The 23911-nt window shown below is 36.9% G+C and overlaps 1 protein-coding gene across 3 annotated transcripts; it reads right to left on the bottom strand.

Moving 5' to 3' along the window:
- Positions 1–7489: 7489 nt before the first annotated feature.
- Positions 7490–23612, bottom strand: man1b1a (mannosidase, alpha, class 1B, member 1a). 3 transcript variants are annotated; one of them, XR_014609192.1, is made up of 15 exons: positions 23262–23610; positions 21295–21424; positions 19817–19925; positions 19456–19643; positions 18697–18842; positions 16426–16523; positions 16125–16316; positions 15249–15397; positions 14872–15060; positions 14588–14778; positions 12548–12668; positions 11251–11445; positions 10812–10943; positions 8804–9691; positions 7490–8295 (listed from the first exon to the last, which is right to left on the bottom strand). XR_014609192.1 is itself a non-coding variant. In XM_084136590.1 (14 exons), the coding sequence occupies exons 2-14, from the start codon at positions 21394–21396 to the stop codon at positions 9485–9487; spliced, it is 2019 nt and encodes a 672-aa protein (XP_083992716.1). In that variant the 5' UTR covers positions 21397–21424; positions 23262–23612; the 3' UTR covers positions 7490–9484. The 3 variants fall into 3 exon arrangements, 2 of the variants coding, with proteins under 2 accessions (XP_083992716.1, XP_083992717.1); XM_084136590.1 differs by having other exon boundaries at positions 7490–9691; positions 23262–23612; XM_084136591.1 differs by having other exon boundaries at positions 7490–9691; positions 18697–18839.
- Between the last annotated feature and the right edge of the window lie 299 nt (positions 23613–23911).

The raw sequence follows: 23911 nt of genomic DNA, 5'->3' as shown, positions 1-23911 counted from the left end.
GGAGGGGAGAGCTACTGGGGTGCCTCATGGCTCAGTGCTTGGACCACTTCCTTTCTCCATTTACATGAAATCACTAGGATCTGTCATTCAGTAACATGGCATTTCTTGTCACTGCTATGCTGATGACGCACAACTCTACCTCTCATTCCAGTCAGATGCTCCGACGGTAGCTGCTCGCATCCCAGTGTGCCCGACGGACACATTTTAGACAGGATGAAGGACCAACACCTATAACTCAACCTTGCAAAGATAGACTGCTTGTGATCTCGGCCAACCCAACACTTCATCACAACTTCTCCATTCAGCTATAGGTTCATCATCCATAACTCCTTCCAGGGCAGCCTTGATAATCTGAATAAAATCATCAGAAAAAAGATACAATCTTTTATTTTGACAAGGTACTGTGGGTTGATCAATATTAATTTACACATCAGCCTTCACCTCCCCAGAAAATTCTCTCACTGCTCCAGACAGAGTGTGTGACAATTTTGCAAACACAGTAAAGGCAAAAATTCTTGACATTTGGAGCAAAAGTGCAAAACATGTTTCAAATATCATTCACAGCCCAAACATTTAATCAGGTGCTGAATTTATCAGCAAGACAGTCTTATAGCCAAACAAAGTGCACAGAGCATACTGATGCTGCTCTTTGTATTGTCTGAGCCGCTCTAATCTGATGCTGAACTTCCCTTTTATTATGGATGTCATTCTGCATCACCTGTCTTTGTTTTATGGGTCTGGTTGGAGCTCTTTTTAAAGAGCGAATGGCGTGGGCGTACCACGCACCTGTCAGCTCATTTTAGTGCGCAGCGCGCACTCTCCAGCTCGACCGAGAGCTGCTGTGTTTATCCTTAGCTTATTATTGTCAGTCCGACAGGCCGTCCCTGCGGAGCTGCTGTCAGACCTCCGGGGACCGTGTGTGACGCATGCAGCCCACGCTCTAAAGGCCCTCTTCAGACAAACCTTAATCTAACTGTACCTGCACCAGGAGGAGGCAGTCGGAGCTTCACGACATGAGTGAACTGATTTTAAAATAATTTCCACCTCCTTATATGAAAGGAACATCTCTCTTTGTCTTTACTGTCAGTCTGCGATTCTCATTCTGCCCTGCCTTCCATTTACCTTGAAATCTGAAAGCCCCTCATCCCTCTGTCTGCAAGATTCACATTTCAGTATCCAAAACCCTTTTAGTCTCATGTTACGAGTCCTAGTTCATCATGGTAATGTGTTTTGAGTCATAAAGTAGAAAAAAAAGTGGTTATGAAATCGAAGAAACTTAAATGTTTTTGTTTAATGTACCTCCAAAGGAAACTGGGTCAGACTTCAGAAGAACCATAACATCATGTGTAATGATCCCGAGAAAACTCAGGTTAGCTTAAACGTAACAAACCAAATATTTAACAATTATGCGTTATTAATTAAAATTTCAAATGGGGTCACGTAAATGGACATTTATGAATTAACCACTCTGCCAGGAGGCATTTTAATTATTTGACAAACTTCTGAATAACAAAGAATTTTAGGATATCATAGGCAACAAATGCACTGGATTTCATCTGTTTCAAGTTTCATAAATATGCATGTATTACTTTTTTTTTTTTTTTTGAGCCAGAGGCAAATGACAGATGCATGTTACATCAACACTTCTTGTTTTTATTCTTTCACAACAACTTTAAATTGTTTTAAATTGTTAAAACAACAATTTTCAAAGTTTGTTGAAGCTAGGCTATATATATATCTTTTTTTTTAAATATTATTATTTTTGTATCTGTCTGCAACCTTTAGAATCACACTGTCACACCTGATTCCATTTATCAATCATGCAGACTTAAATACGCTGTAAACTTTACTTCCAGGCCACCAATCCATCTACTCCTCCCCTGACGTTTAAAAAGGATCCTTCAAAGTTCAGCTCTTTAGCCCAGGGCTTTCAGGCAGTTTTGCAAGCTCTCACTAATGCATCCCTAGTTTTCACCCTCAGCTCCACACGGATTTCCCAATACACAAGCCAACTGGAATACTGGTGGAATTTTGTGTTTACCCCCTAACCAAGCCCTAGGGTCTGTTTAACACCCTCTTATTAGACCCAAACAGCTTTAAAACTCTGGCTGAAAGTGAGCATTTATCACTTTAATGAGTACATTTAGCTGTCACTATTAAGGGACAGATCATGAATGCCAAAGAATTCCCTTTCCCAGTGAAGTACCTGTGTTCCACTTAAGTGAAGGGAACTCACAGATGACAGAATACAACAGTCAGATTATGAAAAAAAAAAAAAAAAAAAGTCTCCATAGAGAAATTGATTATCAATATCAATAAACCTCTGTTGGTTTGATTTGTGATTAAACAAAAATAATTAATGATTATTAATGTTATCATATCATAAAGGTGCAAAATAAAACTATAAATTATACTAATATAATTCTGTATGTATAATATTATTTTAAAAACTAAATAATATTTAAAGATTTAACGCAATATATTTCATTGTTGTAAAATGAATTGTCATTATATATAAAAAATATTATTTAAAACACATTAACAAATTAAATGATTCATTTCAATAACTATTTATATGTTTTTTTTATACAATGGTTAGAATCAGTGATTATAGTTCAATACTTTTATGATTTGAATGCATCATTTTTCAAGCTTTATTTTTGTTTGTGATCAAATCAATGACATTAACAGCAAATCACACAAACAAGAGCAAATCAAGCAGGTTTAAGAGCTTTTAAGGATAAAAAGACGCCAACTGTGTTAGAAAAAAAGAAGAAACGAACCAATTAAAGTTCCAGCATTCAATCTCAAGACAAATGTCATATTCCTTTAATTTGGTGCCCTTTTCTCAGTGGAGCCAACAGAGGCCATGATGTTTGAAGAGGCAGGAACAGTCCTGATGAGACGAGAAGCAATTATACAGCGCTTTCTCAACGCTCGAGAGGTAGCAGCCGCGGGCCTGTCACACTTCACCGTCATGCAGAAAATTGGCCATGCTCAAGCTGTAAACTCTGGGAACAAATTTAACCGTATCAGGTCAGGTATTCCTCAAACAAGTGGATAAGCTTGAGTTGTAGTTCTCAAGCTCTGCTCTGGGATATAGACACAGGCCACAGGCTCTCTCAACCAAATGTTTGTGTTCAACTTCGATTTTTAAAAAAATATATTAATGAACAATCTCCAACTTTAACAGAAAGCACAACAAAAATTTCAAACACAATTAAGAAAACTGATATGCAATAAAGTAATATAAAGTAATATGTTTTTTTCCAGACCAAGGACCAAAAACAAAGGATCCAATACCAACTCCTTAGCAAAGATATTACTCATTTCGGAAACTATCTTGGCCCAATATATGTTTAACTGATTGCATGACCAAAGACAGTGCGAATTTATTAACTTCAAACTTTAACCATTGATTTTGAATTTAGAACTATATTTAATGTCAGAATGATAATTGATATGTAGAAGAATGGCATATTGCATTTCTAAGTCTGGAAGAGTAAAACAATGTAGTCATAAGCAGTTAAAAATTCAATAATAATCACTTTTTTCAGTTTTTAATCAGTTTTCTTTTCCACAAAAAATCCTTTAAATATATCCTTAAAACAAAATCATTTTAACTCAGACGCATAAACCCTGCGCATCTAGGGCGCATATTGGCCGCAAAGGGGGATCTCGTGAGCACCCTTCTGAACCTAACATGACAAAGGGGACACCCTACTGTAACAGTTACTTTGTTAGTTTCTGTTTTCATGGACTTTTAGTTTGTTATTTTCAGTCACATGTGTTCCTTTGTTCAGTTTCCCGCCACTCTTTAGTTGTCATGGAGATTAATTTAATCTGCACAGGTGTTAATTGTTTGCTTTGTATTTAAGTTGCAGTCTTTTCGGTTCCCAGTAGTCCGGTCAAATGCGTTTACAGACTTAAAATGGCAACCATGTGTGTGTCCGTTAAAGGGTTAGTTCACCCAAAAATGAAATCACCCTCATGTTGTTGCAAACCTGACTTTCGTTCATCTTCAGAACACAAATGAAGATTTTTTTTTGGTCCCACTTTATATTAAGTGGCTTTAAGTACTATGTACTTGCATCGAAAAATAAGTACAATGTACTTATTGTGTTCATGTTGTATTGTAAAACACTTTTGCTGCTATTGAGGTGTGATACGGGTAAGGTTCGGGACAGGTGTGGTGGTATGGGTAGGTTTAAGGGTGGGTTAAGGTGTAAGGGAAGGGTCAACAGTGTAATTACAAAATATAAGTACAATGTAAAAACATGTATGTACACAATAAGTCCATTGTATCAAATTATTAATTTCAATGTAAGTACATAGTACTTAAAGCCTCTTAATAAAGGGGGACCTTTTTTTAATGAAATTTAATTGCTTTCTATCCTTCCATTGACACGCAACTACCACTTTCAAGTCCCAGAAAGGTAGTAAAGACATCATAAAAGTAATCCATGTGACTACAGGGGTTTTACTTCAAATTTATGAAGCGATGTGAGTGCTTTGTTTGCAGAAACCAAGGCAGAAACCACACTGGGAGAATTTCCAATTTCCGCTCTGAACATTTTTTGTTGCTGACCTGTTTGAGGGTTTTCAGTCATGCACTTTCTTGGTTGCCGACGTGAGAGAGTCCTGCGCCTCTGACCTGACCGCAGAATGTCAATGTCGTGTTTGGTCATGTATTTATAATAAGGCTGGAGGAATAAACAGCTCTCAGATTTCATTAAAAGATCTTCATTTGTGTTCTGAAGATATTTGAAGTCTTACGGGTTTGGAACAACATGAGGGTGAGTAAATGATGACAGAATGTTCATTTTTGGGTGAACTAACCCTTTAAGTCCACAAGACTGTACAGACCGGTGCCCCATTTGTCATTTTAGATTTCAGAAGGGTGCTAGCGAACGCCCCCGATGCAGACTTTTGCCGAGCCCGCACTGAGACTCCGTGCAGACTTCCACCCGACAGTCAAAGCGGCAGACTACGTCATAAAAGTGCAGACTCGGAGGAAGATCGCGAGGGTTTAGGGATCCATTTGGGACAGGGTCACTAATGCAACTCAACCAGGCCTTGCCTCCCCTTTTTTTGCATATACCTTGGGTGAGAATTATTTAAATGAGGGATATGAACTATAATAATCAAGGCAATTCAGGGCCCTTTGGAGTGGACTTTGTGATTTGCAGACCTTTTCATGCTCAAACAGCAACATTACACACTAAAGAAAGGATATGTAAAAAAGACAAAAATACTGATTAAGGACTGGACACAAAGACATTACGTATTGTTCTCCATATGCTAAAGCTCTCAGATGGCAGGAAGTTGTGATCTACAGGGCAGTAGTGTGTTCAAGCCTTATTATAAAGACATGACCAAACACGACATTGACATTCAGCGGGCAAGTCATAGGAGCAGGACTCTCACACATCGGCAACCAAGAAAGTGCATGACTGAAAACCCTCAAACAGGTCAGTAACAAAAAATGTTCACAGCGGAAATTGGAAATTCTCACAGTGGTTTCTGCCTTGGTTGAGACGGGCATCCGAGTGGGATCAGAGATAAAGTGTGCTTGGCTGAACTACATATCTGAGTGGATGTCAGGCGATGTATTGGTTGCACTGATTTTATGTATACCGACGAACCTCTGCATTTGTTAAAAAGAACACAGAGATAACTTCTGCTGGATGGTTTTATTTTGTTGTGTTTTTAATGTAGGAATAGTTACAAGACTATACACAAAAAAAAGTTGACTTTCTTAAACAGTATTTTTATCTTATTTTCCAGTAAAACAAAAATATCTAAACATCCTTACTCGAACAACAAAAAAAAAAAACTTACACAAGAAACAGTGAAATTTTTTGTGTTTTGTCTGTTTTAAGCATAAACTTCACTAAATTGTGTTAGATTTAATAGGGTAAGAAAAATAAACTTACCTCAAGAAATGAATGTCTTATCGTTTGCTTATCATGTACATTTAACTTGTTTTAAGGATGTTTAAATATTTTCACTGGAACACAAGACAAAATACTGGATTAAGAAAATGATTTGTGCAAAGCAAGTTTTTCAAACACTATTTACAAGAACAACTTTTACAACATTAATTTAATTTCCACTTCCAGAGAGGCCATTTTACATGAAAGCAGTTTTTCCATAGATTTTAAATTATGCATATGTAATAAGCATAATTTGATTAGCATGAAAAAGTATGCATATAATTAATAACATGAACAAAATGCATAATCACACTAGGCTAGGTAGAGTTCTTTTTTGTTAGGAAATTGTAGAAATATACATTCTATAATATTAAATCTCAAAGGTGGCACTTTGCAATTGCATGTGATAAATCGGCGACTTTTAATTTCGCTACATACAAAAAAAAAATAATTAAATCCAAAATAATAGGCTAATAATAATTTGAATAATTAAAGAAAGTAAAGCCTAGCCCAAGATGAATCTCAAACAAATGTACAACAAAATAATAATTTACTTACTGTATAGTCTACTTTTTAATCCATTTCATTTTTACACTATACAAATGTCAACAACCCCAGAGACCTGCTTGCATCTTACAAAATACATATAATCACAACTTCACCATTATGAAATATAGCTCAGCTGTGCTGGATATTAATACATCTAACACAACCTGACCTTCACAAACCCTCATCAGATCTGTGTCCACTCCGGGCTCCTTCATTTAACATTGGCTGGCGAGCACAAACGGTAATCAAAAACCGCTGATTGCAGCAAAGAGACGGGAGAAGCAATCAGAGGGAAATCGCTCATTATCATGCGATCACTCAATTCTGGAAATCCAAAGGCACAAGCGATGCAGATTTTTACGTCGTAGGCTATCACTAGAGGCAGCAAGAGGATTGTGACACGGAACAGACATATTGTAATGCAAATGTCAATCACCTTGAAAATGGATTGTTTCAGATGAAGGATTGTTTGACAGCTTCTGAAGGCCTGGATGTTTTGATTGGATGACTTGTTTGACCAAAGACACGAGACGATAAGAGAAAACACTTGACGGCGCAAATAAACTCAACAAGCGATACGCAAGAGAAATTATAGAAGCTTGTTTCCACCACTGAATAAAAATTATAATTGCGACTTTTTATCTTATAGTTTTCGCAATTGCAAGTTTACATCTCAGAATTGCGTGATATAGGCCTAAACTCACAATTGCGAGAAAAAAAGTCAGAATTGGAAGAAAAAAGTCAGAATTGCGAGATATAGCATAGGCTAGGCTACTCGCTATTGCGAGAAAAGTCAGATTTGCGAGTTTATCATGCAATTCTGAGAAACAAAGTCTGAATTGCAAGATGTAAACTTGTACCTGTGAGAAAAAAGAAAAGAAAAAAAAGTCCGAACTGAGATGAAAAGTTGCAATTAGGCTATCTTTTACATTTTTATTCTGTCGTGGAAACAAGCTTCCATAAGAAATAGCCTACAGTTGCAATTGCGCTTTTTTTTTTTTTTTGGTAAGAACTGCGAGATATAAACTTGTAATTTCGAGACACGCTATTCAGATTTTTCCCCCTAAAAATCAAGTTTTAGAATTTATTAACTTCTCGTAATTGTGCATTATAGTCCAATTCTGAGAAAAAAAGGCAGCTCACAATTTTGACATTTTCTCGCAATTGCGAGTTTATATCCTGCAGTTCTGACTTTTTTTTCCCCCTAAGAATTGAGTTATAAAGTCCAATTCTGAGGAAAGAAATTGAGAGATATAAATTCACAATTATGAGAAAAAAAGTCAGAATTGTGAGATAAAAAGTTGCAATTACCTTCAATATTATTATCCTTGTTATCCAGTGGCGGAAACAACCTTATTATCAGAAAATATAAAGGACCTAAATGAAGGATTTATCATAAGACAGCTCACCTAAAAATGAAACTTCTGTGATCGTTTATTCACCCTCATGTCATTCCAAACCTGTACGACCTTCTTTCTTGGACCACAAAAGGAGGAATTAATTCAGAATTGACCAGGAAGAAAGAATGTAATTTGGGTTTGGAATGACATGAGTGTGAATATATGATGACGTTTTCATTTCATTGTTGGGTAAGTGATTCATTCAACTGTTTCAAACCTGTCTACAATAATCTAACATATTAAAACAGATGGCAGTGTGCGGACAGAGATTATGACTGCACTCTAATATGACAAGGACAATTTTGTAGCTTTAATGTCAGAAGTAATCTTGACTGTTGATGAGAATCAGTTTATCCTTCAAGCAATGTTTTTCAATTAGTTGTGCTGTGAAATTTGAATGAATGGTAACACTTTACAATAAGGTCTCATTTCTTCACATTAGTTAATGCATTAGTGATGAACTAATTATGAGCAATGTATTATTACAGCATTTATTACCCTTTATAAATGTTAGTAAAAATACAATTGTTCATTGTTTATTCATGCTAGTTCATAATGCATTGACTAATGTTAACAGTTACAACAGTAAATGTAGAAACTAACATTACAGATTAATAAATGCTGCAGAAGTATTGTTCATGGTTTGGTTATGTTAACTTATGCATTAAATAATGTACAGTGAACATTTGAAAACTTCTTGTAAAGTGTTACCAAATTAATAAATGAACATATATACACCTTTGATCGCGGTTCAGCTCAATGTAGCATCACAGCATCCAGTGCCGTGCAACAGCTTCTAATATTTGTAGATAATAACGTAAATCTACAGTGTATAACAAGCAGGGCTTCGGGCGAAATCCACTACATCAAATCATTAGCGTTTACTGAAGTATGCTCACTTAAGTCAACATAAATAACAGAAAAATACACAATCCCACAGGGCTCCCACATAAATCTCAAGATGATCTGTAAAGGACTCAATATGTTCCCTAATGCACCCTGACTCTCACAAGAAAGAAACATTTAGAAATTGACACGCAGTTTCTTTCTGTAACAGCCTGCAAAAATAAAGGCGAGGCACTCCCATCGAGAGCGTCCTTCTATAGACACAGAAATAACAACGTTCACACAAAAAAAGAAGTCTTCATTTTACAAAGTGCTTGGCATTTTCACAGTGTGTGATTTCAGCAGTCTGCCTGGTGATTTACGGAGCTCTGACACTAATGTTTCTGTCCCACATATGGAAGATGAGACATCTACAAATTGTGGCAGCTGCATGGGCTTGTCCAACACTTTGCAGTTGTCCTGTGAGCTCAAAGGTAAGTGAAGTCTTGTAAAGGAGGAAACAATATTTGAGATGTTTCACCAACCATAATGAGGAACACCTCCACCAAACCTGTTCTTCTGGGTGAGGAAATAGTCTCACCACATTTGAATAAAGCTCAAGTGCACAGTTAAAGGTCAGTGCATAACCTGCCACCTCAGTTTAGAGCAGAAACATTCCTGCAGAGCAGCTCTGAGGGGTCACTTCCTGTGAAGCCTGCATCATTTCCTGTTGAAACCCAAACGTCTCTGCAAGGGAGGACTGGTGTGATTCTCTCACGAGGCAGAGGGCCATACGGGCAGTGGATGGGCTTCAGTGTTGAACACGTACTTATCCAGACTGAGCAGCTCGGTGTCGTCAGAGAACAGGAGGAAGAGATACTTCAGCGTCTCGCCCAGGAAGAAGCTCTCCATCTTATCTCTGGGTGCGGGGTTCAGCGGGTCACGGACGTTACCTATGGAGGTGTAGCCCCCGCTGGGGACCTGAGACAGAAATTGAGTTTCTTTATTTATTATTGGCACAGCTAGCACACTGTTCAATGGGTAGCGAACATGCTTCCAGCTGAGACCGATAAATGAAATATATTAAAATTCTATACTATTTTGTCTTTAAAAAACACCCACACCCACTAAAAGATAGAATCAAGCATCTTAAAAGCTACAAGTGAATTTTGGCATAAAATGTGGGGGAAAATAATTTTGAGATTTGCTCAAGATTACATTTAACAGTGTTATTCATTTATTTAGCCATTTTAGAGATTAGCGTTAAGTCTTTAAGTGAACATTAGATGATGGACAAGGTAATCTAAATGTGAAAACAGAAATATATAGTACAATCTTGGATTTTCTCTAATATGGACAGATTCTGATGAATACATTTTTTTTAACATTGGCTGATTTAATAAATTGTGAAAGAACTGTTGGGAGGGAGCATGAAGAATGATTTCCACACATGAATTGGCACCTCTGAGTCCAGACTTTAAATTCATTGAAAGTCTTTGGGATGTGCTGGAATAGACTTAACAGAGTCAATATAAGATCTTGACCAAAAATTGATGCACCTCTTGATGAAAATATATGTTGTGATGTTATTTCAATCAAGAGGTGCATACATTTTTGGTCAAGATCTTGTATAGACAATGCGAGAGTGAAGTACTCTGTCTGGACTCAGAGGTGCAAATTTATGTGTGGAAATGATTCTTCATGCTCCCTCCCAACCATTCTTTCACAATTTGAGCCTGATGAATCTTGACATTGTCATCCTGGAATATGGCCATGATGTGTCTTCATACAAGGATGTTTAAGAAATGAAAAGCTACACACTCCATCAATTAGGGTTAGAAGAACTGGTTAGACTCTTAAGCATTGGCCTATTTAAATCCAAACAGCGATTTTTTTTGTGTTTATATATATAACAAATAGTTAAAATCTAAAATATATTCTCCTTTTTTTATTATTATTAAAATTATATTTTGAGTTTCAGATTTTGGACCCTACAGTATCTTTCTTGTAATGTAAGAAAAACTATCAAATGTGCCATTTACAAAATGATTGACCTCTTGTCATGTAAAATTCAGAGAAAATTCTTGCAGGTCTCACTCACTCTGGTGTGCTTGTTGAAACTTTGCAGTATGTCCCAGCCCCAGTCCCTGTATTTGCTGTCATTGGTGAAACTGTACATGTAGAACAGACTCTCTACGGTCTCTGGTCTCAGCAAGTTGTGTCTGTCGGCAGGCTGCACATACGTATTGAGAGAGGGGAAACAAAATCTATTAATGTAAAAGGGCACCAACTATTATAAAGGTCATCTCATCAGTGCTGAGCGCAGAAACTGTTTTGCTCTTCAGAACAGAAGGATAAACCTTGATTAGACAATCTGAACCCAACACAGGGGGGTCTATTACAATTTTATTTCTAGACAAAGGAGAGAAAAGGCATTATGGTTTTGTTCCAAAACCTGCATCAGCAGTTTAAGGCCTTGTCTCCAACCACCAAGGGAGTTTATTGTCAAAAATGAGAGGTGACTGTAGAGGTTAATGAACCTTCACATCGATGTCCCGTCCGCTTTGGTACTGCAGGTTAAAGTGAGCGATCTCTGGGCTCAGGCCCGTCTCCATCTGCGCATACATCTGATGGCACGTCTCCATCAACTGCAGAGCCAGGTCCATGTGATCAGCGGGCAGGCCGTTGTGAGCGCCGAGAGCCAGCGTGCCAGGAAGAAAACACACCAAGTGATCCTGGATGAGACAGTGAGAGTGTTGTTATGGAGAAAGAGCCTACTATATCATATTTGATACACAAAATGACAAAGCCTCTAAATAACCAACATGATCAAAAGTTGCTACATACTTTCTGCCCTCTGATTGATAGGTGATACCTTTTTAGTAAGTTTACAATTTAAAAAAACGTTATCCTTCAGGTCGGTACATGTGTCTTTTTGCTGTGAAATCTTTACTGATTTTTATAGAGTAAACATAAAAGTAACTTTTATATTGTTAGTGATATTTTAAGATGAACATTTACTGGACTGAAACAACTTCGCTTTACTTGATTATCTATACAATATTTTTTTTTTTTTTTTTTTTTTTAGAAAAAGCATGATTAAATGTATCAAATATTATACATTGCTTTTGAGGAAAGTTTATTTGTACATCTTTCAATCATCATTGTATTGCATTGCATTGTTTTGCCAGAAATTTCATATTTGATCAGAATTTCATATAAAAAATATATGTTCCTCCTCCAATGAGCTCCATATTCTCCTACAGTATATCATACTGTATGAGCCATAAAAACTGATTTATCAAATATGATACTTAAAAAACGTAAGCAAATTTTCTCTATCTCTTTTTAAATATTTTGTCTAAAGGTTCAGTTAACTGTTCCATTTAAAAAATAAAAAAAAAGGATTTTACTGACTATATTTCATATGTCAGGCTTTACAGGGTTAAAAAGGTGTATGAGTCACAAAGGTCTCAAATCTCCATTATGCTGGTTTATTTCCATACTCATGAAAAAGCCAATTTCATTAAAACCACTAGATTATAGGAACAAATAATGTGAGGTATAGATTACATATATTTATAGAGCAAACACAAAAGAATGGTCAAAGGAATAAATAATTAAAATTCTGTCACTATGCACTCACCCTTATGTTGTTCCAAATCTGTACTCTATTATTTTTTTCTTGGAAACATTAAAGTAGAATTTTTTGCTATTTCCAATTTTGTGATCCACAGACAAAAAATAACAGCATACATGTTTGGAACAACGTGAATTTTCATTTTTGGGTGAACTATCCCTTTAAGAATGACACAAATTAAGTTATGACTCTCTTACCATCTTGGGATTGAGACGGCCGTTGGACAGCTCCCCAACGAAGGTCAGTTTACTAGGAGAAGTCTGTCTCAAGAGATTCTTTTTGACACCTTCTACAGCCTGAAGATAGTCCTCCAGCAACCTGAAACAATATGCAAACATCACACTATGCATTTGACGTGATTAAGTTCGCCCTCTAGAGACAAAAATAAGCTACTGCATCTTAATTGTACATTGAGAGCGTCCCAGACTTCAGTTGATCCTCATACGTGTCCAAGTGATGTATAAAATCAAGCATAGATAGTGAGGTCTCCGATCCCACCCCATCAGTGTCTTGGCGAGATAACAGACAGGATTCAGACTCAGAGGTCATTTAAATAGACCACATTCCCTGTCATTGACTAGCATATCCATCACCAACATGGTGGATTTGATATTCCACACCAGACATTTATCAAAACTTATTAACAGTCAGTGTCTACTGAACCCCAGTGAACACCTTTTTACTGAATTATTCAAAACCGAACCCAAGGAAAAAATACTATCAGCGAGAAGCAAGTGTGTGTGATGTCAACACAGCGGGAGTCTAACGAGACTCAGGTGCGAGCAGTGCATGACAATGATCCGTCAAGCTTAACAGAGACTGAATCGCACGGGCAGAGAGAACAGGAAGACAGAATAACATCCTGTCAAGTGCACAAAATGGCTGATGTCGCATTTCGCCAGGAGCAATGACACCTTGGCACAGTCCCTAATGGTGGTGGACATGTGCGAAACATGCCCATGACAGTATGCCTATATCAGTCATCTGATACGGTCCTGGGAGGGCTTTTTTACTCATTTTATTGTCCATCAGACAAAAAGTTCAACTAGTTAGAAACGTAACAGCACACCTCTCCTCAAAAAAGCTACACCATTTGAGGTATCATTTATGTCTGAGATGATTTATGTGCCAATACAAAAAGTCACTAATTATTTCAATGTAATGGTTGATAACTGAAAATGGCTGATATTACAATTCAATACTAATTTGTCTAAATGAATGAAATAAAACTCTAACAAATATAACAACACATTAAATCATTTTAAATGTAACAAGTGAATTTAGTAGGCATCACGAATTTGCTAAAAATTACATTTATAGTGTTATTAAATTATTCGATTGCTTAGATTTAGTGAGCGTTAATTGACAAGGGGTATTCTAAATGTAATTATATATGTATATATATAACCTATATATATAAATAGCTAAGGTACATTACAGCAAAAGAAAATTAAATAGAAAAATAAAGGAAATGAGCATGCACAATTAAACATACAATATACAATTTTGATAAACAATAATAATAATTTTGTGCATCCCCACTTAAATATGAGCAATAGTGATTTTTGCTGGAATTACAGCTAAAGGAATATTGCATTATTATACCAATATACAATTTTTTTAATGTTAAAATACATTGAGCAACATTGATATTGACTATCCAATAGCTGCCAGGGTGAGTGTTCAGGAAGCCTATTTGAAAACGGGTTGTTATTTTTGGTGATCCTAGCAGCACACAAATTACACACTTATCACCACTGTCTGTTTTCTACTTCATAGCACAATGTTTTTAAGTGCCTGAGTCCCAAATTTGACATTCAAACAGAAGCATTTACACTTATATAATTTGAGACCTCTTGAAACCAATTCCATCAAGAAATGATGACATCATAATAAATGCACCGAAGTCACCTCCAGGTTTTCAAGAGCAACACAAGTGGCAAGTACTTGTATCACTGTCAAGGCTAAGTAGCATGTAGTTACATAACAATTAAACCATGCTCAGTTTTTTTGTTCTTTCCCAGTGCAATTCACTCTATCAGTAACTGACAATGTGAATCAATCATACCACCCCAGACCAGAAGCATAACCTCAGTACATTAGGCTCAGTGAGCATCGCCAATTCTCTGGAACCCATTAGCTAAAAGCACCAGTGGGCTATTGACACCCGGTTGAAGCACTAAATTTATGAACCGTCAGCCAAAGCTGCATTAGTATCTGCTGTTAGTGTAACTCACTCAGTCTCTTTCTTGCCACCCTGTAGCCACTGTTTGAGCAGGTACTCGTAGTAGCTGTCCGCACGGGCCCCCAGCGTAAAGGCCCCTCGCCGAGTGAATTTACCAGTGTTTGTGTTGATGAACATGGGCACCAGACCATCACGCTTTCCCTCCAATCTGTGGACCTGTCTGGTCACCTCCTCCACTGCATTCTGAGAACAGAGGGAGATATAAATAAATAAATACATTAATTAATTAAATAAAAAAATAGAAAAAAAAAGAAATTAATGGTACAAATAATGTACCTGGTACTGCGGGTCCTGTGTGAGTCGGCTGAGCTCTCTGAACTCCAGCTGAATGCTGGTCACCTCTGCGACTGTGCTGTCTGTGGTCCAGCGTGGAGGGTGAGCGGTTCCTTTACCAATGTTCACGTCAGAGTAGGGGATTTTAGATGGCGTTTTGAAAGCAGGCATTAATCTGGAGCCAATGTCTTTCTACAAAAACAGAGACACAACAAGTGTTTTATCTGTGGTCTATTAAAACAGTTGACTCATCTGTGTAAGCCAAAAGCTATAAACCTTTAAAGCTATACTTTGTCCTTTACTAGGATGATGAAGTATAATGAAGGATATGAAGGATAATGAGGATGATACTAAATTAAATAAAGATATGAAGTACTTACAGCTTTTTCCAGGAAGAGTGTGTCCCCGGACAAGTGGTACGTGCTCAAGAGACCCCCCAAAATACGGATGGTGCTCTCAAAAAGATTCACATCCACATTCTTGGAAAAAGATAATTCTGTCTCGACCCACTTCCTCGCATCTGCAAACTCTAATATGGAAAGATTTGGAAAGAGAGAGATACATAGAGAGAGGAGAGAGAGAGAGAGAGAAAGAGAAGTTGGGGGGGGGGGGGGGGGGGGGGGCAAAGTACAATTTTTCCATCATTATTCATATTTATATAGTCTTTTTCACTCAATATATTTTTGATTAATGGGTTTATTTATATGGGAACTTTAGGCCCCGTGGACTTTCTTTCTTAAAACACACTTTTGACACTCACTAATTTGTATGCCAGCAACGTCCAACTGTGGATATGCACAACTGTTCAAAGGTTTTGGGTCAGAATGATATTTTAATGTTTTTTATGCTCACCAAGGCTGCATTTATTTGATCAAAAATACTGTAAAAACACATACTTTAAAATGTAATGTTTTACATTAAAACACATGATCCTTCAGAAATCATTCTAATATGCTGATTTGCTGCTCAAGAAACATTTTTTATTATTATCAATGAGGTAAACAGTTGTGCTTAATAATTTTGTGGAAACTTTGATACATTTTTGCAGGATTCTTTGATTAATGGATAGATTCAAAAGAACAGTATTTATTTAACAACATATATTTTTGGTAACAATGTAAAAGTCTTTAATGTCGCTTTTAATCAATTTAATGCTGTCACTTTTAATCAATGTTGACAATCGGAAATGAAACAAGCAATAGATTTGAAATGTGATACAGTGCTCAAAAAACAAAAGCTGCAGTTACAAGACTCACCGTCTTTCAGGCCAAGGATCCACATGGTGTCTAGTGCATCTATAAGTGTGAGGCCCAGACCGAACCACTCTCCGTGAGTCTTAGATATGGGCTTCAGTTCATCATGACCCCACGCAAAAGCCTTGTAGCCCTTCCACGCGTGCCTGAAAGCCTCCCGCACCGCCTCTATGCGATCCACGGGCTTCACTGTGACTGTGTACAACAAATAAATCACAGAAAGACATTAAGATGATCACATGTCTGAGACGTTTGGCCTTTGTGCTACAGACATAACTAATAATTGTGGGATGAATTCTGATACCTGGTTCTAAGTTGGTAGCTCCCTCGGCCTCAGCCACTGTTCCTTCTTTCCCATGGGCGGTGGACTGAAGCTCCGCCTCGATCATTGCCCCGCGCCAGCTAGGAGTCCAAAAACAACACTGGCATCAATTGTAACATCCAATCCAGAGATTCAGCACCCATAATAGCACTGATTCCTTCCACATGACCCATGATTATAACTGCAATTACACATGACTAGGAGTCCCACAACAGGACACAGCTGGAGGAAATGAAAGCTCATCACAACTCACTTCAAAAACGCTGCATTACCAGCTCAACTGTTAATAAACTGTTCCCTGAGGCACTATCAGCACACAGGAGTGTTTGTCTTCTGCTCCTGTAATGTATTCTCTGCTCTTTCTAAAGGCAGTGACACACCAGGCCAACGTAAAAGAACTGGTGACGATAAAAGCTGACTGTGTTGTCACCTCACGTCGGCTGCGTCTCGGCCAAAAACCTGCGCTTGAACACACCAAAAGGACTACAGGCGACTGTCGACGAGCATGTGCGTTCTGAACCTGCGTTTAAGGAAATAACTGTATATTCTATATTAGAAGGTATAGTCTATATTCGTCATTTAAAAAGGGAAACCGAAACTAAGCAGCACTTGCTCACCATTTTCAGGTAAGATGACGTAAAATTAGCAGCCTTCTGTCTGTGGCGTCTTGACTTCTTTGGTCGCCTTCATCACTTTAGCTTTTATTGACTGACTTGTTCGCTAAGCCGAACATGCAATCAGAGTTCTCTCTTCACCGATGCACACCGCAAAAACTGTCCCGGTCAACGCTCAATAACGCTCAGGGCCTTAAAAGTGAGAATTCATCCAAAAATGAAAATCTGTTATCATTTTTATATCATTCCTTTTTTGTGTGTGTAAATTTTGGAGCAGCTGTGAGCACTATAAGGTGTTCACACTTGTACTTCGTTTCTCTTGGTTCTTTTGGTCTGGACAAAAATGAAAATTATACATTTAGTCCTGGTACACTTAGCGTTCACACTGTCATTTTTAAGACCGAACCTAAACATACAAAACAAAAAATATTACGTATTTTTTAATGACGTTTATTTTGTGACGGAACTAAGCAAACATCCAAAACAATGCTGTGTGCTGGGCTAAACGCGCTCGTTGTATGAGCGTAAATATGATAAATATATTTATACCAGCTGAGAATACATGAAGAGCTTATAGATGTGTAAAGGAGTGTGAAAGATAAAATGTGTAAAACACCACAAGCAATTCTTGTGACATCACATCCTGTTTTTGGTTCGTTTAGATGTCTTTGGTCCGTGTTACGTTAATATTTGAGTTCGTTTTGGAAGCGGTCCACTTGTTTGGTTCGCACCAAGGTTCGGATGGCAGTGTTCAAATGAACCGCATTAAAAGAGCCATCGCACCAGAGTCCATTTTAATCTTACCAAATATGCCATGTGTGAACACACACTAAATGTCATTGTAAGTATAGGAAATAAAATTGTGTTCCAAATTCAGGAGTTTTCAAACTGTGGACCACAAGAGGTGCGCAAAAAATAAATATTGTTAAATGTTAACATTTTCAGAATTTTATATTATGCTTACTATTATTATCCATGTTGAAAATAGTCCTTAATATTTTTTTGAAAAAACTGTAAATGTTTTTTTTCTTCCAGGGTTTTTAAGATTTTAGGTGTTTTTATCATTTTTTTGCATGCTTGCTAAATAAAAGTATTAACTGTTTTAAAAAAATATTATCGACCCTGAACTTCAGAGCGGTAGTGTACTTTTTTCATATATTTATCTACCTTTATATTTAAGGAGGAGGAGGGGGGGGGGATCGCAAGAGGATCATAATATTGCAGGTCTGTGGCAAAAAAAGTTTGAAAAAATCCAATTAGTAGCGTACATGTTTCGAATGGCATGACGGTGAGTAAATTAACACACAATTAACTATTTCTTAAAGAAATTTGTCATTAATATGTACCCAAATACAATGGCCGGATGAATCTGACAAGCATCAATGTGAAAATGTATTTCATTTAGTGGAGGGGATCAAATTCTTAGTAGCTTTCAAGCGTGTGAGTGAGACTAATAACAAATAATTGGCAATAAAACTCATAATTACTGTCAGTTTTAATACCTCTACTTACTCAAAAGGTTAAATACTAAGCCAACAACAAATAAAAGTCAATGACTAATCCTTTAACCATTTATCATAATTAAAGGTCTCATATACTGTAAAAATGTCTTCATTGCTTGAATGTAAAATGTCCAAACCTAATGACTGTTTTTGCTTCTTTCCCTCCGTCGTCTTCTCTCTTGATCTCGGGTTCGGGTTCTTCTCTATCTTTCACCTGCCAATCTGACACATTCCCCCGCTTCTGTAGAGCTGGAGGACCACGCTTGCTAGGGGGCTTCCTCTGCTGATTCAAACCGCCCAACATAAAAAAACAAGAGTAGATAAAGAATCTTAGGATACATTTACACAACAAATATATCCAAAAAACGGAAACGTTTTTTCTTCGCATTTTTCGCATACAGAAAAACGATCCCCGTTCACGCGGATTCGCGAAATAGACTTAAAAACGCTGTCTTATGCATACCAGGACAGACACTTTGTGAAGAAACACTAATACGCATGTGCATAATGTTTTTGTATGTCATGAATTACCTTATTAACATAATATTAAAATATTTGATTTATTTTGTATTTAGAAACAATCAAAACATGTTCTATATTTTAATTAATATTATTTGTAATGTTTTTTTTTATTTAGTAACAATTGTAATTTTTTAATCTTTTTAAATTTACTTTATCAATATAATAGTGCTATAATTGATCAAATTTATTTATTTAAAAAGCTTTTATTTTGAATTTACAAATTTTTATTTTTATTTTTTAATTTTGGTTTAAGATTCAAGTTGTTTTGTTGTTGTTTTAGCAGGGGCTGGAAAAACCATTAAAAATGAGGAGAAAAATTATAAATGAAACAATATAATAAATATACCAGATAACTGAGAAATATTCCTACTAACCATAGCTGGAGGTTTGGGAAGTATTGGAATGCTTGGTCTTTGAAGCTCCGGCAGCACTTCTGGTGGGACGTCCTGGACCCCAGGGACAACAACTGGTGGGAGCTTTGGGACGAGGCCAGGAGGAATAGGCCTGAGACCTCTGTTTTCCATTTCAACCCAGTCCTCTTTCAAAGATCTGTCAGAGAGCCCTAGACAATAAACAAATCTCATGTGAATTATTAATAGCAAACCGTGTGATGTTTAATAAAACTTTTACCCCAGCAGCTAATATAAACGGGCAGAGGCTGTACCAATCATCTATCTTTTGTGATTTCACCTTTCATATCCTGTGAAATGTCATTAAAGAGGACTGAATAAGTACCTCTCCACTGCTCCGACAGACTGGAATAGGAAAGAATCCCACAGATGAAGAGGAAGGCAAGCAGGAAAAGAATCAGACTGCGCTGAAGCCGAGACAGCTGCTTCCATTTCTGCCAAAACAAACGCAAACAATACACGGACAATCAGAGGAAAGTGCAGCAATTTTATATTTGATGGATTGACGTGGCAACTGCAATGACCGCCAAATATAGTGCTACAAAAACAAAGCTACAGGGAAAAAAATGACAATATGATTTATCCTGCACTCGCAAATCAAATCTAAAAGAACTTTTCTCTCAGTACAAACGTCACTATAGTTTTATCAACCTAGCTAATTTAATCAACATGCATTTCAGGTAATGGAAGGCATTAAAGGGATAGTTCACCCAAAAAATCCTACATTTCCTCAAACCTGCATGATTTTATTTTTCTGTGAAACAAAAATTAGATACACTACCTTTGAAAAGTTTGGGGTCACTTTGAATAAAATCTGCATTTATTTGATTTAAAATATAGTAACTGTTTTCTATTTTATATATTGAAAAATGTAATTTATTTCTGTGATGATAAAGCTGAATTTTCAACATCATTACTCCAGTCTTCAGCGTCACATGATCCTTCAGAAATTCTTCTCATTTTTGCTCAATAAACATTTCTTATTATTATCAATGTTGATTTTTTTTTGTTTTGCTTCTTAATATTTGATACATTTTATTCACAATTGTTTACTGAATAGAAAGTTTGAACAGCATTTATTTGAAATATTGTTTGTCTTTATTGTCACTTTTGATCAATTTAATGCATCCTTGCTGAATAAAATCATTCATTTCTTAAAATAAAAACAGTTGTTATAGTCAGTGAGCTGACTGAGGACAATTCATTCACTAACCGAGTTCTTGAGTTGAACTTACTGACTTAGTGATTTGTTTGCTTTTTTTGGTGTTCTTATGTTGCTGTTTTTTTACATTAATATAGTGTTGCATGAACAAGAGCCTCAACTTGGGTTCCCAAGAAAAAAATAAAGTAGTTTAGAAAGACATGACGGTGAGTAAATCCAAGCAGAACAGTTTTTTATTTTTTGATGAACTGTTCCTTTAAGCTACAGTAAAGTTTTGTTTTTTTCAAACCACAAAACTGTGTTTTCGGCTTAGCAGGGAGTGCGTGTCTGCTTTCCGGTGATAATTAAGTAAATACAAATTAGTAGATTAAATGTGAGGAAGAAAAAAAAACAAGGGTTTTGACATCCCCGGTCTGGCTAGGACTGAACACAACGACTACAGTGCCAGCATTTTCTTCTCAGAATATTAAATAGATGTCAAGATGCCTCGCAGACAGGAAAATGGCACTCATTTACACAAACAAATAAAGACGCAGAAGCCATCACAGTTAATGAATGAAAAATATATAATGCTCTGTGTTTATGTCCTGCACAACAAGGGTTTAGATGGCATCTTAAGAAGAAAATAGGCAAACACTAACCCTCCAGCAGGACTGTCTCCGGTGCTTGCCGTTGGTGTAGCTGCGGTTGTGTTGGTCTCCCAGCGTCAGAGAGACAAAGTCCTTCCTCTGTGGCGAGTACATCTCTAACACAGCCCACCACTCAAACACACTGAATCAAATATGCGAGAGAGGGAAAAAAAGACAAGAATGACACAGATATCAAGTGATTTTCCCACAAATCACAATTCGTTACATGAGCTGAGCACATGAAGCCATGCTGATCTTCGCAGCTCCCTGAGGAGAACTGAGGTGTAAAACACAGATCTCTTCACAAGATTACTTGATACCAGACTAAATCTGAAGTGAAATGAGGCACGAGGTGGCACATCTGATCTGAGAACAACACCATGGGACAGGGCTGTTCACCTCGCTGTCCCAGAGCCATGAGAGCCATGTAAGAGGGGATTAGGAACATTAGCCTAAGTCCACCTGGTTTCTATCATACCAAACCCAGTTTATCGGATAGAATAGATTTAAAAACACTGACCTGCTAAGATGACACACATATATGCTTGCAGGACGGAGGAAGGTTGAATGCAGACTGTGTCCCAAATGCAAATTACAAGTAAAATCCTCTGTTTGAGTGTCATTTAAGTGTGAAGTTGAACATGAAAGTTCAGTTCTGTTTTGAGACAACGTTCCCACACTTTTTAACCATTTCATTGCATTTCCTGTTGTTTTTGATTAGTGGATATGAATGTTCCTTTTAAATAGCATGCAAATTAAAATTGATTTGCTGATGAATCATTCAAAATGATTTGTGAACTGGTCGACTGATTAACTGATTCGCTCACAGATTGAGTCAAATGACCATTTACCACCATTTTTAATTTTCTAAAATACATAGGCTGCATTCGAAATCACATACTTACTAAAGTACCGGGATGACCTACTGTACTTCTTCCGGTGATATTCTGAAGTGTGCATACATTGGACCCTTTACTATCCCATGAGGCCACGGGAGATGATTTATTAATGGCAATGTTGGTAGGTCCCATGATAATGACAACATGGCAAATTCATACTATATAGAACATCCTTTTTTAGTGTCCGTGAAGTAATTACTTATTCAAAATAAGTGCCTAATCAAAATAGTATGTGATTTCGGACACAGTATGCACATTCCGTAGTATGCACACTTCACCGGAAGTAGTAGGTCATCCGGGTACTTTTTGCCTACTCCTTTATGAGTTCTGTGAATTCGGACATACTTCTTTTGTCACCTACTGTTTTTCACCTACTACTGTGTAGTAGGGAAGTATGCGATTTCGGATACAGCCAATAACTGAAGTGTGCATACAACATGGCGAACGTAGTACGTCCAGATTACACTCATACTACAGACATTCATACTATATAGAACATACTTCTTTTTTATGTGATTTCGGATGCAGACATAGTTTTACAATGTCCTTGATATTGTTTTTATTTTTAAACCTCTACTTCCTAGGCCAGCCATATTGAATGTTGTCGTAAAATGCAGTAATTTTGTCATAACATTTGGCAGCCTGTTTTGAGGGTACCTGAGATTTGGTTTGGGTCATCAGTAATACATTGATATACCCGATTTTTAAATCAAATAGCTTTACAATACCATATCAATTTGGTGCCAGTGCCCCTATTAAGTATATAAGTATTTGTATTGCAAGTAATTCAACTTATGACACTTAAATCACTTTTCTTAAAATCATCATCAGTCAAATTAAAAATACTTGAAAATATCTTGTCACGTGCCTGTACTTGCTATATTTAGGCTATTTCACATTGACCGATTTTCCATTGTAGGCTACACATCTATGCTGCAAACGCTTTGGCAAAACAAATGCAGTGTTTCTTATTAAAGCACACTGGAATTAAAGAGATTTTTTTCTTTTCTTTTTTTTATCAACCGTTTAACCCTGCTCAGGTGAGGGACTAACTGGCCTCCAAACGTATCCTTGATTTACCTTTCTCTTGACAACTTGCTGATCCCGGTAAGAAAGAGGATCTATATGCATGAAGAGGAGGAGGTCACAGCCAAGGCATCCCATCCACTGTGCGTGTAGTATTAGTGAACTCAGTGTGTAGGCTAGGTGACAGCAGGAGTGGCTATCAGATCTCTATCTCTCCTCCATCACGCTGCTCTCATACAAACCGCGTATTACTCGCACAAAACGCATGCTGATAGACAGCCTAATCGTAATGTATCAATCTGTATAAAAATAAGCATGATCGCTGTTAATCACCAGAAAGCTGTGTTCAGTACGTTTATGTGACAGCTCCTACTGTATCACGTGATCCTCGTGCACACGCGTCATTCGGTCGGGCTCCGCCCTGTTTTATTAACACGTTCATTACCTTACAACAATCTCCCTTTTCACATGGAGGTTTCACTTCAACAAAGGAGGAATCATTTCAGTTAACAATTATATTTACGATAACGTGGTTTTAAGTAAAAAAAAAAAAAAATGATTGAAAATGAAAAATGCTGCTTGATTAATTAAATTGTAAACAAATAAATACAATAGGCCTACATTTGGAAATTGGAATTATCCTAATAGTGTATAATTATTCCATACGTTATGTTCATATAAATAGAAATGCAGTAATATATGAA

This window comes from Abramis brama (assembly GCF_963993115.1).
Source record: "Abramis brama genome assembly, chromosome: 15".
NCBI lineage: Eukaryota > Metazoa > Chordata > Actinopteri > Cypriniformes > Leuciscidae > Abramis > Abramis brama.
This window is presented reverse-complemented; position numbering and strand designations above follow the sequence as displayed.